At 30.5% G+C, this 18,222-nt stretch overlaps 1 protein-coding gene across 1 annotated transcript; it reads right to left on the bottom strand.

Annotated features, from left to right (window-relative positions):
* Positions 1–14,629: 14,629 nt before the first annotated feature.
* On the bottom strand, positions 14,630–17,978 carry LOC139842381 (uncharacterized). The gene is made up of 2 exons (XM_071832527.1): positions 17,890–17,978; positions 14,630–17,111 (listed from the first exon to the last, which is right to left on the bottom strand). The coding sequence occupies exons 1-2, from the start codon at positions 17,976–17,978 to the stop codon at positions 14,630–14,632; spliced, it is 2,571 nt and encodes an 856-aa protein (XP_071688628.1).
* Between the last annotated feature and the right edge of the window lie 244 nt (positions 17,979–18,222).

Below are 18,222 nucleotides of genomic sequence, written 5' to 3'. Positions count from 1 at the left end.
TAGTAGTTGTATTAGAATCTAGTACTCTCTGATAATAAAGAACAGCCCTAGTCTTATATACTGACTACCCAATTCTAGTAAAATTTTTCAAAATTTTCAATTAAATGAACTCAAAATCATGTTTATACATATTTATGAACGATAAAACTAGGTTTTAACACCGAAATTATTGTTACCTCGGAAAGGACATAAATTGAGAAACAAACCAAAATGTTAAAATTCATTTAAAATGGAATAGAGGACAATAAAAAGGAAAATAAAAGCCAAGTGTGGAAAAATTTACCAAGATATTTTAAACATATGTCACATATTTCTGTAACAAATAGCTGAAAATACTTTTGCTTTGGACTAAACTAAACTGTTTTACCCGATGAAAGAAAAGAAGAGATGGATCTACACGATGAATTAATTCCATCATTAAAAGGAAGTAAAGTCTTCCGAAAAAGAAACGCGCTTCTTGATTTAGGTCAGGAAGTTGTCGTCCAGACCAGCTGTAGGTTGACGAAAAATCTAGAAAAGTCATCACTAAAATCAGCAGGAAATCCATGGACCTCAGCATAAAACAGGGTCGCCAAGTGGTCAGATTTATCCTAACCATTAGAAGGATTTATCTCGTAAAATGGGGGGGCACCGTGCAAATTAGCTGGATAAGACTAATGAATCAGATCCCCAGAAAGGATAATCTCCTTAAAGATTAAAAATCAGCTTTTAAGACTGATATTACTCAATCCTAGAGATTGACCTTAAAGATTGAGAATTACAAACTCATGGAATTCAATGATATCTAAACTCGAGCTTGAACGAGAAAATATTTTGATCAAAATTACAAACCGATTTGTTTTCTGAAAACCCATTTTCAATGCGTTCATTACCATTGAACGTAAAATCCTAGGAATTCACCTGGAATTCATTAGGTCACCTGAACCAAATCGGGTGTCAACCGTAAGAACGGTGGTTGCATAGCATGGTCAAAGACAGGACCTTGTGCCAGACCGAAAAATCATAAGGGTGAGCTTTACTATTGCTCCTACAAAGGATAGTAATTGCGTCCGACACGTTATAGACCATAATTAAAAGCATGTCAGGGGACATTGCCTTAACAATTGCTTGTTCAACGCTTTCCTTTATAACCGGATGGTAGTTTACCGAAAGGTAATATATGGAGCAAGTATACTGGATGTGTTGCTTTCCTAATACAAGGTTAGCAAGTGGGTGACACAAAATCACAAGTTTTGAGCTAAAATTTTCAAATCTGAAACCCACCAAACCCACAAAAATATTTTGCAAACACCGGTGAAGGGTTATTTCGGAAAACTTATCTAGGGTAAAAGCTAGATTAAAATTTTCAAAAGATCAAATGTTTTCATAAAGATCCAATTTCCTTAATGGATCTAAATTTTATAGTCATGTGGGACTGTAAACCATATCGTTACTACCATTGTTTATACTGCCGTATAGAAATCACTGATGTACAAAGTGTGAAGAATAAAGAAGTGATTCTAGTATTTCAAGACTATATTGCTTGAGGACAAGCAACGCTCAAGTGTGGGAATATTTGATAATGCTAAAAACGAACATATATTTCATAGCATTATTCCTCAAGAAAGACAAGCTTTTAGTTGCAATTGTTCTATTTAAAAGTGATATTCGTTTAAATAATAAAATGTGAAGACAAAAGACAGATTCGAAGAATTGAAGACGCAAAGGTCCAAAAAGCTCAAAAGTACAAAATACAATCAAAGTGGTTCCAATTATTGATAAGAAACGTCTCAAAATTACAAGAGTACAAGATTCAAAATGCAAAGTACAAGATATTAAATTGTACGTAAGGACGTTCGAAAATTCGGAACCGGGACATGAGTAAACTCTCAACGCTCGACGCAACAGACTAAAAATTACGAGTTAACTATGTATATAAATATAATATAATATATAATTAATTATATAAATTATATATATATTATATTTATATAAAAATCCGTCGGCAAGAAAGGAGCCAAAATGGAGTGAGCTGGAATTTCAAACTCCGCGACTCGCGGAGTTTGAAGAGCAAAAATGCCGCGAGTTGCGGAGCAGCCAAATTCGAAAATCCCTATAAAACCCAACGAATTCTGATCATTTTTAATATCATTAATCTATCTCTCTCTCAATATATACGTAATATATATATTTATATTTTAATTTTAATTTTAATTTTAAATCCTAATAATAAGGGTATGTTAGCGAATGTTGTAAGGGTGTAAGTCGAAATTCTGTCTGTGTAACGCTACGCTATTTTTAATCATTGTAAGTTATGTTCAACCTTTTTAATTTAATGTCTCGTAGCTAAGTTATTATTATGCTTATTTAATCCGAAGTAATCATGATGTTGGGCTAATTATTAAAATTGGGTAATTGGGGTTTGGACAAAAGAACGACACTTGTGGAAATTAGACTATGGGCTATTAATGGGCTTTATATTTGTTTAACTAAATGATAATTTGTTAATGTTAATATAAAGATTTACAATTGGACGTCCCTATAAATAACCATATACACTCGATCGGACACGATGGGCGGGGTATTTATATGTACGAATAATCGTTCATTTAACCGGACACGGGAATGGATTAATAGCCACTAGAATTATTAAAACAGGGGTAAAATTATGTACAAGGACATTTGGCATAATTGTTAACAAAGTATTAAAACCTTGGGTTACACTCAGTTGACATCCTGGTGTAATTATTAAACAAAGTATTAAAATCTTGTTACAGTTTAAGTCCCCAATTAGTTGGAATATTTGACTTCGGGTATAAGGATAATTTGACGAGGACACTCGCACTTTATATTTATGACTGATGGACTGTTATGGACAAAAACCAGACGGACATATTAAATAATCCAGGACAAAGGACAATTAACCCATGGGCATAAAACTAAAATCAACACGTCAAACATCATGATTACGAAAGTTTAAATAAGCATAATTCTTTTATTTCATATTTAATTTCCTTTATTTTATATTTAATTGCACTTCTAATTATCGCACTTTTATTTATTGTTATTATATTTAATTGCAGTTTTAATTATCGTACTTTTTAATTATCGCAAGTTTATTTTATCGCACTTTTATTTATCGCAATTTCATTATCGTTATTTACTTTAAGCTTTAAATTAAGTCTTTTATTTATTTAATATTTTACATTTTGTTTTAACTGCGACTAAAGTTTTAAAATCGACAAACCGGTCATTAAACGGTAAAAACCCCCCTTTTAAAATAATAATATTACTTATATATATTCGTATTTTTATAAATTAAACTAATATAGCGTTAAGCTTTGATTAAAAGATTTTTCCTGTGGAACGAACCGGGCTTACTAAAAACTACACTAATGTACGATTAGGTACACTGCCTATAAGTGTTGTAGCAAGGTTTAAGTATATCCATTCAATAAATAAATAAATATCTTGTGTAAACTTGTATCGTATTTAATAGTATTTCCTGCTAAAATTTAATAGTATTTTATACCCCTTAGCTTTAACCATCAGGTAGTATTTTTCATAATCCTTCCTTGCATTTGTCTTTCCATAATTATTGACATTTATGGTTAATGATCTTTTCTGTTTGCTGCGATTTATACTCCCCTTTCTATTTCAGAGCTTCATGCTTTTGTTTCTTCTTCCCTACTTCAAGTCAAGCGAATAATGGTCCAGAATTCGTGGGTATGAAGTTTCGAATGATCATAATATACAAAGTAGAAAGGAAAGGTAATAGCACAATTTGATTTGTCAAATTACCAGAATATCCGAAAAAGACCAAATCATCAAGAAATATATTTTCTTAATAGTTTAGAGGTTAAATAGAATGAAAGAATTATGTAACACGGTTCATGATGAGGGTATGATCTGTGAACCTTTATCACATTCCATTAGAAACTCAGCATGACTTACTGTAATATAATCACGTTGATCAAGTGTCATTATATTATACTAACTCATGCTTCAGTTCCCAACACTACCTCAAAAACATTCATATTTTAAATTCGATTTTTTTTCTTCAGATTTTATAAACTAAAACAGTTTCTTTTATGATGTAACGCTGATAGTGCGAAGAGATAAATGATTTTAGATAAGATTAGTTATGAAAATATCTTCAGAAATATCGAGGATATTTATAATAAAAGATATGATGATATCTTAGAATATCTAAAATCAGAGGATGATGAAGAATATTGTCTGTAAAGGTTTAGAGTCAGGAGTAAGGTATTCGTTAATGACTTCAGCAGATACTAAATCATATGGATTCTTTGAAGGTAGGTTTATTCTTTGTGATTTGTCCACAGTCTCCTTCATGGTTTTCTTAATTCGTTTTCCAGTTCCAACATTTATGAGCTTTGCCAACATACTATTCTTTATCCTCAAACTTTCGACTGTTAAGGTCGTTTACAGTTTTTGTTGCTTCATTCAACTTTTTCAAAATTCAAGGTATTGATTCGTAGACTGGGTGCTTTTCAGAATTTCAGAATGGAAGATCAAAACTTTAAGAGATAAATGTTATATGTATACATGTAACTGTTGATGTAGAAACACTACGAGATTCAAAATACTGATTGCTGATTCCCGGTAATTGGTATGGCAATTCTCGTTACAAGATGCGGGTGAGTATATGATAGGGTTTTGATAAGTATAATGATTTTTCGGAAGGTCAGAGATTAACAAGGTTGTTGGTAATTTTACTGCTAATGTGTTGGGATATAAACGGTTCCCCGGTAACAATGACATGCAGGGCAACGTATATATCAAAGTTGTAATAAGGCTAATCCGAATGAAAAGTCAAAATTGATTTTGCTGGAGGTGTAACAAAATTGGCTATTTTGGAAAGGAATTACAAAGTTATTTTTGGTAATAACAACGCCAATGGATCACAGATTTGTGTTAAACTTCTACTTAGGTTCCGGGAATTTTCCAGGTGCATAACTATGGATAACATGTGGTTGGATCATCCTCTCGATTGTTTCTTAATTTAGGGGTTTTCAAGAATCATGAAGGGTTTGAACGCAGATTGTAATCTTCAATATACATATAATGTTCTAGAATTTTGAACGATACAATATTTTTCTGGGTTTTATGAATAAATGTGATGTTCTAGCACAGTTTTGAATTCAAAGTATGGCTTTGAAAGATGTAGGAATCTAAGAGTGATGTTTTCTGTTAAATCTTGACTTGGATTCTGATATGTCGAAATCAAAATATGTAATTGAATTTGGATGAGAATGGTTGTCCTGATTTTTATGAAAAATGTATATCGCTGTGTAAGTAGTGAGTATAGTTAATGATTATTGAATCAGAATCGAAGAATGTACAGTGTAACTTATTAATGTGAAATCTAAGTATTTCTCGGGTATTACCTACCCGTTAAAAAAATTTCATTGTGTAAAGTAATATTTTGTACAAAAGAATTTTATTACAGTCTTTATGAAAATATATATGTATGTATATTTTCTTCAGATGTAATATAGATTTAATGAGTTAATATTAAATTAAACTCATTTGATTTACGGTTGGAATTAGAATTGAATAATTCCTAAAACTTTAGAAATTACGTAATCTTCGCGGATTATTTCTTCAACGTAAATGAAATTATGAATCAACATTTCATTATTCATTTTATTGATATTTCTTCGGTGAATGATGTTGGTGCTTGGGGAATTCTTATGAACTTCGCAGGATATAAATGGTGTTTTCTAGAAAGTTTCGAATACATCGAAAATGAAGGTGTAAAATTAAACATGTAATTGAATAATACGCTTGGTTTATTATGAAATAGAATTCATTGAGTTGAAACGGAGATTGTAGTTAACGATGGTTAAGTCGTTAATGAAGGATGTACATCATTGCATATTAGTAATATGAATATGAATTAACTGAGTAGTATCTACCAGTTAAAATTCACACGTAATAGCTTAGTACGAAAAGATTTATTATGGTTTTCAAAATTTATATATATATATATATATATATATATATATATATATATATATATATATAATATACATATAAATTCTTCAGAGGGAATGAGTTTATACTTCATAACTCGTTGATACAATATACCCGTTGGTGATAGTGGTGTCAATATCTGAGGTGGTTATAGAGTTTACGGAATTTGTGGTGTTGTAGGCGTTGCTGGTGCCGGTGATACTGTTGGTGATGCCGGCGGTATTGTTAGTGCTGATGATGCTGACGGTACTACTGTTAATGCTTGTATAACATGTGTCGTTTGTAAATCACGCACTATTCCGGTCAGGGTTTCTACTCATCTGATTTATGGTTAAGGCTAGAATAGATAATCTCTAAGACTTTAGAGATTACATAATCGCCGTAGAATATTTTTCCAATGAAGTTATGAATCAATACTTCATCGATTATTGTTTTTGGTACTCCTTGGTATATATGGTGCGTATGAGGTTGATGCTCGTGGGACAAATTATGATGTGGACGTTGTTGTTGGTGGTATTGGTGTTGTTGATGGTGCTTGTAATCTTTGCACCATATTCTCCAAAGTCACTACCCGAGCGCGAAGCTCGTTGACTTCTTCTATTACACCGGGATGATTGTCGTTTCGGACGAGCGGATGAATAAGATTCAGAATTTGAGATAGTATATAATCTTGACGAGATACCCTGGAAATGAGAGAGAAAATGGTGTCTCGAACAGGTTCGCCGGTAAGTACTTCAGGTTCTTCGCCAAGAGGGAAATATGGTGGATGGAAGGGATCACCTTCTTCTTGTCTCCAATGATTAAGTAGGCTACGAACCCATCCCTAATTCATCCAGAATAGATGATGGCTAATTAGTTGATCCATTCCGGTGACATTGCCTTCGGAGCTCGAGTGAAACTCCATATCGGAATCCGAGGGACTTGAACTAGTGGCGAGTTCCATTTCGTACGATTGAATAAAGGATTTTTCGATATGAAATGATTTCCGGCTATCAGATGGTATTCTATTTATATAGAATATCTATATGTATAGAATAAAAGATTTCGTAGATTACGGAGGGATTTACGGAATATATCAGGCAAGGTTTACAGTAATAGATACGCTAAGATATGAATTAGCAGATACACTAAGATATGAATTTTGTCTATACAATATTTATGCAATAAATGCAGGAAACGTGTCTAGACTTAAGGATGATAAGCAAGTAATTTCTGACAAGAAATGATAAGCAAAACTTTTGACATGTAGCTAAGGTTGAAGTCCAGACTCACTAATGTATCCTAACAACTATCAGTTAGACACACTAATGCAAGACCTGGTTCGCTAAGACCATCGCTCTGATACCACATGAGACGACCCGTCCTAATCCATAAGGACGAATACAATAACATATGTTTACATTGCGAGGTATTTGACCTCTATATGATACATTTTATAAATATTGCATTCGTTTTTAAAAGACAAACTTTCATTACAGTGAAAGTTGACAGGCATGCATACCATTTCATAATATAACCAAACTATAAATGACTTAATCTGTCATTTACCTAATAATAATCTTTATTGAACTCAACGACTTGAATGCAACTTCTTTTGAAATATGTCATGAATGACTCCAAGTAATATCTTTAAAATGAGCAAATGCACAGCGGAAAATTTCTTTAATACCTGAGAATAAACATGCTTACAAGTGTCAACCAAAAGGTTGGTGAGTTCATTAGTTTATCATAAACAATTATTTCAATAATTTTAATAGACCACCAGATTTCATTTTTATAAATAACCTGCAGGAACACTCATCTGCAAAAATCATCATACATGAATACTCATCTGTATAAAAATCATTCATATGATGAACACCTGGTAACCGACATTAACAAAATGCATCTAGAATATCCCTAGATATACAGGAACACTCATCTGTATAATATAAAAGTCGAAGTACTAAAGCATCCATAACCTGGACGGGGTTTGTTAGGCCCAATAATCCAACCATAGAATGTAGTATTGAGTACTTGTATCTATTTCGTCAAACATTTATAAAATCAGCGCATGTATTCTCAGTCCCAAAAATATATATTGCGAAAGCATTTAAAAAGGGAGCAAATGAAACTCACAATACTGTATTTCGTAGCAATAATGCATATGACTGCACTGAACAAGTGTAGGGTTGGCCTCGGATTCACGAACCTATATTAAGTATATATATTTATGTGTTGGTCAATATCTGTCTAACAATTTAAGTCAAGTCGTAGTGTATCACAATCCTAATGCTCGAGATTATCATGCAAAAGTCAACAAAAGTCATCTAATCCAAAAATGACTTCCAAAATCTATTTATGTTTATTATATAACTTAAATATAGTCATTTTATATATTTAAATATATTTATCAGATTTATTTGAGTAAATAATACAAGTCATTTATTAATAAAAATTTATATTAAAATTTATATATGATAAAATATACTTTTATATATCTTAATTAATAAAATTTATAAAGTTCACTTAATATCATAAAAATATAGTGGTATGTATTATTAATGTAATTATATTACATGTGGTAAATATATCTTTGTATTACATATTTATTTGATAAAATAATATTGATAATAATAATAATAAGTAAAAGTTATATTATTTTGTAATAATAATAATAATTATTATTATTCTACTAATAATAACAATAACAATATTTATTTACTAATGATGATATTAATTATAATAAAATGATAATTCTAATCATGATAATTTTAATAATAACGATACTTTTTATTATTATAGTAATAATAATAATATTTTATAAAAATAATAATTCTATTCAAAATGATAATAATAATAATAATACTAAAATGATAATAATAATGATATTTTATAATAACAATGATATTTCTATTAAAATGATAATTTTAATAAAAATGAAGGTTTTAATATAAATGATAATAAAATGATAGTTTTGATAAATATATTAATTATCATAATAATAATAATAATAATAATAATAATAATAATAATAATAATAATAATAATAATAATAATCTTAATGATAACAACGATAGTATTAATAATAACAATAATAATTTTTAATGATAATACTTATATTAATAACGATAACGATAATAATAATAATAATTATTATTATTAGATAATAATAATAATGACGATAATTATAACGACGATAGTAATAATAATAATAATAATAATAATAATATTAGAATTAATAATAATTCAGTTGGCCATATCTTTTAATCCGTTCATCAAAACCATACGATATCTAAATAAAAAGTTATTAATTTTTCACCAGCTTTCCAACAACATGCATATCATATACCTTATCTCAGTAGCATATATATTAAATTCGTGATTTATCATAAATTATTTAATGACGAAATTAAGCAAACAAGCATGCATAATCATATATACTTGAGCACTAGTCAGGGATACACTATTAATATATAAAAGATAAGATATGAATGCTCACGTATCAATATTGTGATTCAATATTGTAAGAAAGTACGTAGACGCAACGGAAATGATAAACGCTAGGTTGACCTCACGAACAATACCCATGAACCATACCCATAACCTCCATAGCTATAACCCATAATTTTCTTATCTCTATCCCGCTCAAAAAACCCGTTTAGAATTTGCTCGCTCATGACCTCGCCGTAGTATTTTATGTATAATACTAATAATAATAATAATACTACCACTAATAATAGTAAGATTAATAATAATAATAATATTAATCTTTATAATTTAAAATAATAATAATAATATTAATATAAATATATACGAAGGAAGATAGATAGAGAAATATATGTGTGTGTGTAACCAGTGCGAACACCTCGATTTATAGAAGTGAGCTGATATTGAACCCCATGCGATCGCATGGGTTCCATGCCCATCTGCCATGCGATCGCATGGCCAGCTGGTACGCACTCAATTGTTAAATAAACGTGGGCTGCTATGGTTTTAATATTAATATATATATATATATATATATATATATATATATATATATATATATATATATATATATATATATATATATATATATATATATTAAATCTATATAATTTATTATATATTATATTATATTTACGTGTATAGTTGACTTGTAATTTTAGTTCCGAAAACTTGTACGTTGTCGCTTGACTAACGTCCCGGTTCCGATTTTTCGAACGTCCTTTCGTACGCTAAGAAAATTTGTACTTTACATCTCGCGACACGTACCTTTATTAATAATTAGGCTTATTCGTCAATAAATTATATTATAAGAAATATAAATTATACTTTTGAGGGTTTTGGTCATTTGCTTCATTAAATCAATGTCTCGTTATTTATCAATATATGTATGATAATATTAATTTAAACCAAAACATTTTGTATCTAGTTAATATTATATTTTATCACATTGTAAAATATATATTTAAAATATAGTTTGTATATATATATATATATATATATATATATGATTAATATATTTATTTAATAATATAATATTTAGTTTTTTGAAACTAATTATATTTTAAAGTTCAATTTAGAATCATTTAACTAATAGAAATCATTATATCATATAATGTTTATATTTTTAAAAACATATAATTGATATAATTTATTCATGCATTAAATTTTCATAAATTAACTTATCTAAATATCAATTGATTCAATAATCAAATACTAATATAGTTTATTAAATAATTCGAAATATATATAAACACGTTTTTACACGTTGCAAGTTATTTATTTATATTTAATTAAATCACGGACCATTATCATCTATAACTTGTCAAAAGATTTCTAGAAAGATTCTATATTTTAAGATAACGTTAAAACCTTTATCCTTATTAAAATGGATTGGTAACAATTTGTCAAAAGTGGTTCCAGATATTTATAAAGTTATATTCTTTTTAAAGAATACGTGACACTCAAATCCTTTTATATAATTTCTTAAAATTTATATCAATAAAAGATAATGAGAATAACTTTAATAATCTAATTCTTGACATGTTGTAAAATGTACTAATCTTTCGAAATATATCGTAGTACGTTTTATATCTTTAAGACAAATATATATATATATATATATATATATATATATATATATATATATATATATATATATATATATATATATATATATAAATGTGATTTAATATATATAGCATAAAACTTTAATTAGGTTTTATATACATATTCAAATTACATTATAAAATATTTTAATAATAGAATTCTTTTAGGCTAAAAACGTGTTCGTACGTTTGAAACTAAATATCATAAAGTTGATTCTTCTAAAACTAATTATATTCAGATCACATAATCTATTACTAGAACTTATGTTTATCCTCATAAGTTTGTATTAACTTGTTTAATATCAAACAAGTGTTACTATATCTATTAATTGTATTCGAAACCGCTTATCTATAAGTTCAATATACTTTGTCTATATATATATATATATACACGTTTCACATAATACGTTTATTACGTAGATATTTATCTAAAACAAATAAGTATAACGTTATACGTTTAATACTTTGTTAACGTTCCCAAGTCATATAATAGATTTCATAACTTATTTTCATATCAACCAAACCGTTTAATGTTTTATTAATGTTTCTCAACTTAGTATACACACACCTATATATATATATATATATATATATATATATATATATATATATATATATATATATATATATATATATATATATATATACATGCATACATACATACATATATATTTACACATAATTGTTCGTGAATCATCGAGAGCAGTCGAAGGGTAATTGATTACATAAACACAGTTCAAAGTTTTTGATACTTCAACATTACAGACTTTGCTTATCGTGTCGGAAACATATAAAGATCAAGTTTAAATTTGGTCGGAAATTTCCGGGTCGTCGCAGTAAACACAATAGTTTACGAATAATAATGATGAAGGGATGAGCACAGCGATCACGAAGAACAATGGTGAAGAACACCGATAGTGATGGTGTAGGGACGACAACGAAGAAATTTTATGACAGTATAAAATTTTAGTTAGTGAGATATGAAGGTATTTTTGAAAAATGAGTATGAAAAGATATCTAGATTCAGATGACACATATTTTATGGCTAACCAATAATCGAATAAGTTTTTCAGGACATAGAGTCATCAAGACTTTAATAAACAGGCGATCAACATACATTGTCTAATTCGATACATTGATTGTACCTATTTTTAATAAAATGGTCTTTGATGAGAAAAAAGAGCGTAAAAAATCAAATCAAGTTGCGTGTATATTAAAGCAAAATTTGCATCATATACTACTAGCTAATAGTTTCACTGACAAACATTAAGCTTATAGAAGGTTTAAACAAATGTTCTGTCCATGCAAGTATGGGTTTTACTAGTGCATTTGTTGAGCTATTGTTTTATTTTATTTGACTCATTATTATTGCACGTCGTTTTCATTTTATCGGGTACATATTGGATGTTTATAATATGCATGATGCGTTTCGCAAATTTTATTAAATACAAATAAATGATTAGTTGTCACTATGGTTGGTCCCACCATAATCACACGCTTTCCCTTCTCTATTGTACGTATTTTGCAAGTGTAATATAGAAGGTTGAAAAGGATGCGAGATGAGGTCGAAACGGTAGCGACTTCAAAACGTCGCAATAAAAAAACGGGGTCGAGACGGGGTCGAAACGGATGTTGATTTATATATATATATATATATATATATATATATATATATATATATATATATATATACACACATACACACACACACACACACACACATATTTTAGAGTTAAAAACCTTCGTTGACAAGTTTGTACCTATAATTGCTATTAGCGTTAATATAATACAAAATGGAATACTAAACTAAGCCAATTTTGATTGATTTGACCGACTTATGACCAATTTTAACAGAATTTCTGACTTTTGACCGGCGTTGACCCAACTTTTCCTGTATTTGACCTGACTTTTGACCGTTGACCGGCTTATAAGAAAACGGAACGAGGTCGAAACGATTTAGTGACCAAAACGCCGCAACAGGCGTCGCAACGGACGCCGTTTACAATAGTGGTAATATATGAATTACTTCTTAAACTATACATATTGCTTGATTTCAAACAGTTTAAATCAAATATGTATTGAAACCAAGTCTCAATATATAAATATCACTTGCAAGACTTCATGTTAACTACATAATTAGCTTTTCAAAACAAAAATGTTAACTATTGTTTGTATATATATTATAAAGAAAAAAATTATATATATATATATATATATATATATATATATATATATTATACAACAACAACAACAATAAAACTCAATACCACAATGAGTGGTGTATGAGGAAAGTGAGATGTAGACAATCCTTCCCCTATCCGAGAATAAAAACAAGTCATTTCTCCACCCAGAGTGAAACACTCTCAAGAGTAGAGAAAGTCATCCCTCTCTTTATTCGACGGATAAAGAGATTGTTTCCGAGAGGACCTCCGACCTTTAAGTAGGAAAAAGTTTTTTTTTTTTTTAAAGAAAAATTACTAAAATAAAAATAATAATAGACGCCGTGAAAATGGTAGAATCAAATTTCCATGTGTTTTCAATCCTGCGTGGAAATTAATTTAGGCACTAAGAGTCAGTCAAGTCGCCAATAAATCGATGATTGCTGTCGACTCAATAGAGCCGTAAATATACACATATATTATATACTAGTGAAATGACCCGTGAAATCACGGATTTGTTTAAACGAAACAATTTAATGACATGTTTTAGGAATTAAGTAAATGTAAATGCTAAAGTAATTTATTTTAATGACACATTTGACTAAGAAACTTGTCGTTGTTTTTACAAATATATAAAGACATGTATTTTCGCATACATATGTAACGTAATTAATTTCGTAAAAAGAATCCATATTTGAATATTAATAATATAATAATTATAATTATTATATTAAAAGTAAATAATAATAATAAAGTTTGCTCCAAGTTAAGTATTTATATTTTTAATAATTAATAATAATTATTAGTAATAATTATGCTTTTTAAAATTTTTTAGAAAATTAAAATTACAATTTAAGAGATATTAGTATTTCCTTTTATAAAAAATTTCGTATTATTTGTTTAATTAAATTAATATATAATTATGACATCATTATTATAAAAATTAAAGAGTAATTAACTTAAGGATGATATCATCATTTTAGAGTTTTATATGACTATATATAGAAGATTATATTATATTAATAATTAAATACTGCAAATTATCACGGCCTAACAATTCATATATGAATATATAATGCTTTGATTTATACGTAAGCAAATTAAATAGCGTGATTAAGATAACCATCTACTTATGAGTATTTAAGCAGATAAAAAAGCAACATTTGGAGTTGAGAAAAGACAAATTCCCGTGACGATGACATATGTCTAAATAATAATAATAATAATAATAATAATAATAATAATAATAATAATAATAATAATAATAATAATAATAAATTTTTTTTTTTTTTGAACGGCGAACATAATTATATTAAAACTCAAGAATATTACAAAGTTCTCACAAAGATGATCAACATAGCGATACCAAGCTAGAACCCTATGATATCATCTAAATACACGTCTAAGATAAACAAATTACACGAAATATACAAACAAATTACAAGACCAAATCGGGTTATGTAACCAATCGTGCCACTCAAACTTTTTAACTTTACATCTCTTCGCGATCCAATCGTAGCTCAACACTTGTATGTCCTTTAAGGCAACCGGAAGGGACCAACACGAATTCTTGAAAACTTTTTGGTTCCTATTTTTCCATATAAGATACACACTAGTCCATACTGTAGCTTGCCAAATCTTCTTGCCCACGTCCGAGAAAGAAAGGTTAATATCAAGAAGACCATCAAGGCTAAGACGACTATGTTGGACCGGGTCAATTCCCCACCATTTAAGGACTTTACACCACACCTCATGGGCCTTCTTACAAGAGAACAAAGCGTTCTCAACCGATTCCACAATGTCACCGCATATCGGGCAAAGAATGGAATGAAGATCAATGCCCCGTTTGTCAAGTTCCAACAAGACGGGTAATCGTTCCCGCCTCGCCCTCCACACGAAAACACCAACTTTTTTAGGAACGAAAGCATTTTTTTGAGTAACAATATTAGATGAGTTTGTAGGATAACATTTACTCATGAGGAGATTCGATAATGAGTGAGTAGAGAAACGATCGGACCCGCATAGACGCCATACCCATTGATCGGCCTTCACGGGATTCATATATGTCGACGAAATCAAGCTCTCCAACTCGGCAAGTTCCCCTATAGTTCTTCCTGTAATTCTGCGATTCCATCTTGGGACGCAATTTTGGCCATTCCAAACTACCCGATCCGCAACCAAAGCATCCGCGTTTGAATCAAGCCGCACCAATCTTTTAAACATCTCTTTCAAAGGTCTATCGATAATCCAAATGTCATCCCAAAAATTTGTACACGTACCATTACCAATCGACTTCGCAAAAGACTTTGTGAACTCCACGCCTTTGCCATCAATCTCGCAACCTGCTTTGACAATTTTGCTCCATATAGAGTTGGCATAAGGAGAAGAATCAGCCCAACCCAAAGATAATGACCCCGAAGCCCCATAAATGCTTTTAATAACACTAGCCCACAAGGAGGTGAGTTCGGTAAAAAACCTCCACCACCACTTGCCGATTAGTGCTAAATTTTTGCAATCAAGTGAACCAATATTTAGTCTGCCATCCGCCCAAGGACGGATAACATCATCCCATTTTACCCACGAAACTTTTGACACATCACCCGACCCTCCCCAAAAGAATTTACGTCTCACACACTCTAATTTTTTAAGCACGTAAGGCGGGGCACGGAAGAGCGAAAAGTAATACAACGGTAAACTATTTAGGACTGACTTTACAAGTGTTAAACGACAACCGAAAGACATCGAACGGGCTTTCCAATCCGCCAATCTTTTCTCGAATTTGTCAATAACCGGTTTCCAACTTTCCAACCTATTCATTCTCGCACCGATTGGCAAACCAAGATATATAAATGGAAACGAGCCAACTTTGCAACTAATAATATTAGCCATATTCTCAATATCTTTCTTGTCCACCCCTATTCCAAAAAGATTACTTTTATTATAGTTCGCCTTTAATCCCGAACACAATTCAAAACACTTTAGGAGTTTCATATGATTAACGGTATTGTCCAAACTCCATTTCACGAAAAAGATCGTATCATCCGCATATTGTAGGTGAGATAACGGATTTTTATCTTTTCCAATTTCAACACCCCAAAAAAGATTGTTCGAAACCGCCGATTTAGTTAGCCAATAAAGACCTTCCGCCGCAATGATAAAAAGAAAAGGTGAACGGGGGTCACCTTGCCTTACTCCCCTCTCGAGGTTGAATTCTTTTGTAGGGGAACCATTAACAAGAACCGAAATTGAGGCGGTTTTCAAACACGATTTGATCCATCCCCTCCATTTAGACCCGAACCCCATGAAATTCATCATATCATCTAAGAAACCCCACTTAAGGCTATCAAAGGCCTTCTCAAAATCAACTTTAAAAATAATACTCTTGACCCGATTATTTTTCAAAAACTCATAAGATTCATTCGCTATAAGAGCCCCATCTAAAATAAACGCGCTTTGTTCAAATCCCACAAGATCGGGTATTACTTTCCGGATTCTTATTGATAACAATTTCGCAATAATTTTGTAAAAGCTACCTATTAAACTAATAGGTCGGTATTCATTCAAACTTACTGGGTCGGTCTTTTTGGGGATAAGAGTGATAAAAGATGAGCTACAACCTTTCGAGAATTCTCCCGTTGACCAAAAGTTATTGACAACCTCCACCAAATCATCTCGAATAATGGCCCAAAACTTCTTGAAAAATCTTATATTAAAGTCGTCTGGACCCGGTGCTTTGTTGCAAGCACATTCGTTTAACGCGTTCCATATTTCATCAACGGAAAAAACAGCTTCAAGATCAGAAGCTTCAGTAGCAGAAATACGAAAACAGCCGTTAACATCAGACGACTGGGCTGGAACAGGAGCATCAGCAGCATGCTGGTGCTGGTCTGGAACAGGCCTGTTAACAGAACTGGACAACCAACCAGTCTAGGAGCATGTGCTGAACGCGAAGAGAATATATTTTTGAAATAATTGAACACAATATCTTTAACAACCAACAGATCATCCACCCAAACACCATCCACATTGATTCCTCGAAAATTGCACTTATTATATTTTCTACGGATTTTTGCATGGAAGAATTTTGAGTTTTCATCTCCGTCAAGGATCCATTTGATTCTCGCTTTTTTACTTTATGTCACGATCCTACTTTTTCCGTTATCTTTTGCCGTTTATTATTTAACGTCCGTTAATTGTTATTCGTGCCACGTCATTTCTATGACCTATATTATTATTTTTGTAATAATATATTAATTATTATGTGTTATGTGAATATTTGTATTCATATTTAAAGTTGTACGTTTCTACGTGTCGTGGATTTCTATCCGGCGAATCTTTTCGGTTTTCATACCAACGGTCAAACTTTTGGGATTTTTAAATCCAAATTATTTTAAATATGATATTTTGATGTCATATGATTATATATAGTGTTTATATATTTTATTCGTCGCGTATTTGTTATCTCTCCGAAGAATTAATCGCGTATTAGCGTTTTCGCGTTTCGGGCTTCGATCGGACTTTCGGGCCAAACCAAACTATCAATATAATATTTTGGGCTAGTGGGACCCACCCCATGAACCTATCTTGGCCGAAATCCCCACTCCTTACCCATATTTTTCTTATTTTGCATTTTATTCCATTTTACATTCATTTTACACATTCATTTTCCTAATAACCCTAACACACATTCTCTCATCTCTTTCACTTCTCTCTTGGCTGAAACCCTAGCCTCCCTACTCACAAAAATCAGCCACCTCTTGATCATATACTATTCTTCATCATTTTGCAAGACTGGTGACACAATCGGATTCTCCATTTCGCGATCGATAAGCTTCTTCTTTTTGATTTCTCGATTAGGGTATAAACCCTAACCCTAGCTTTTTGATTTTTATTTAAATTTTCTATTTTTTATGATTATTATGATAGTGTAGTGCTTGTGTGTTGTTGGATTAATGACTGTATGCATGGAATCACTTGTTATTACATGTTTTCAGTTTGTTTGATTTTGG

Source organism: Rutidosis leptorrhynchoides, chromosome 4, assembly GCF_046630445.1.
Source record: "Rutidosis leptorrhynchoides isolate AG116_Rl617_1_P2 chromosome 4, CSIRO_AGI_Rlap_v1, whole genome shotgun sequence".
In the NCBI taxonomy this organism is placed as follows: domain Eukaryota; kingdom Viridiplantae; phylum Streptophyta; class Magnoliopsida; order Asterales; family Asteraceae; genus Rutidosis; species Rutidosis leptorrhynchoides.
The sequence above is the reverse complement of the archived record's forward strand: the minus strand, read 5'-3'. Positions and strand labels throughout refer to the sequence as shown.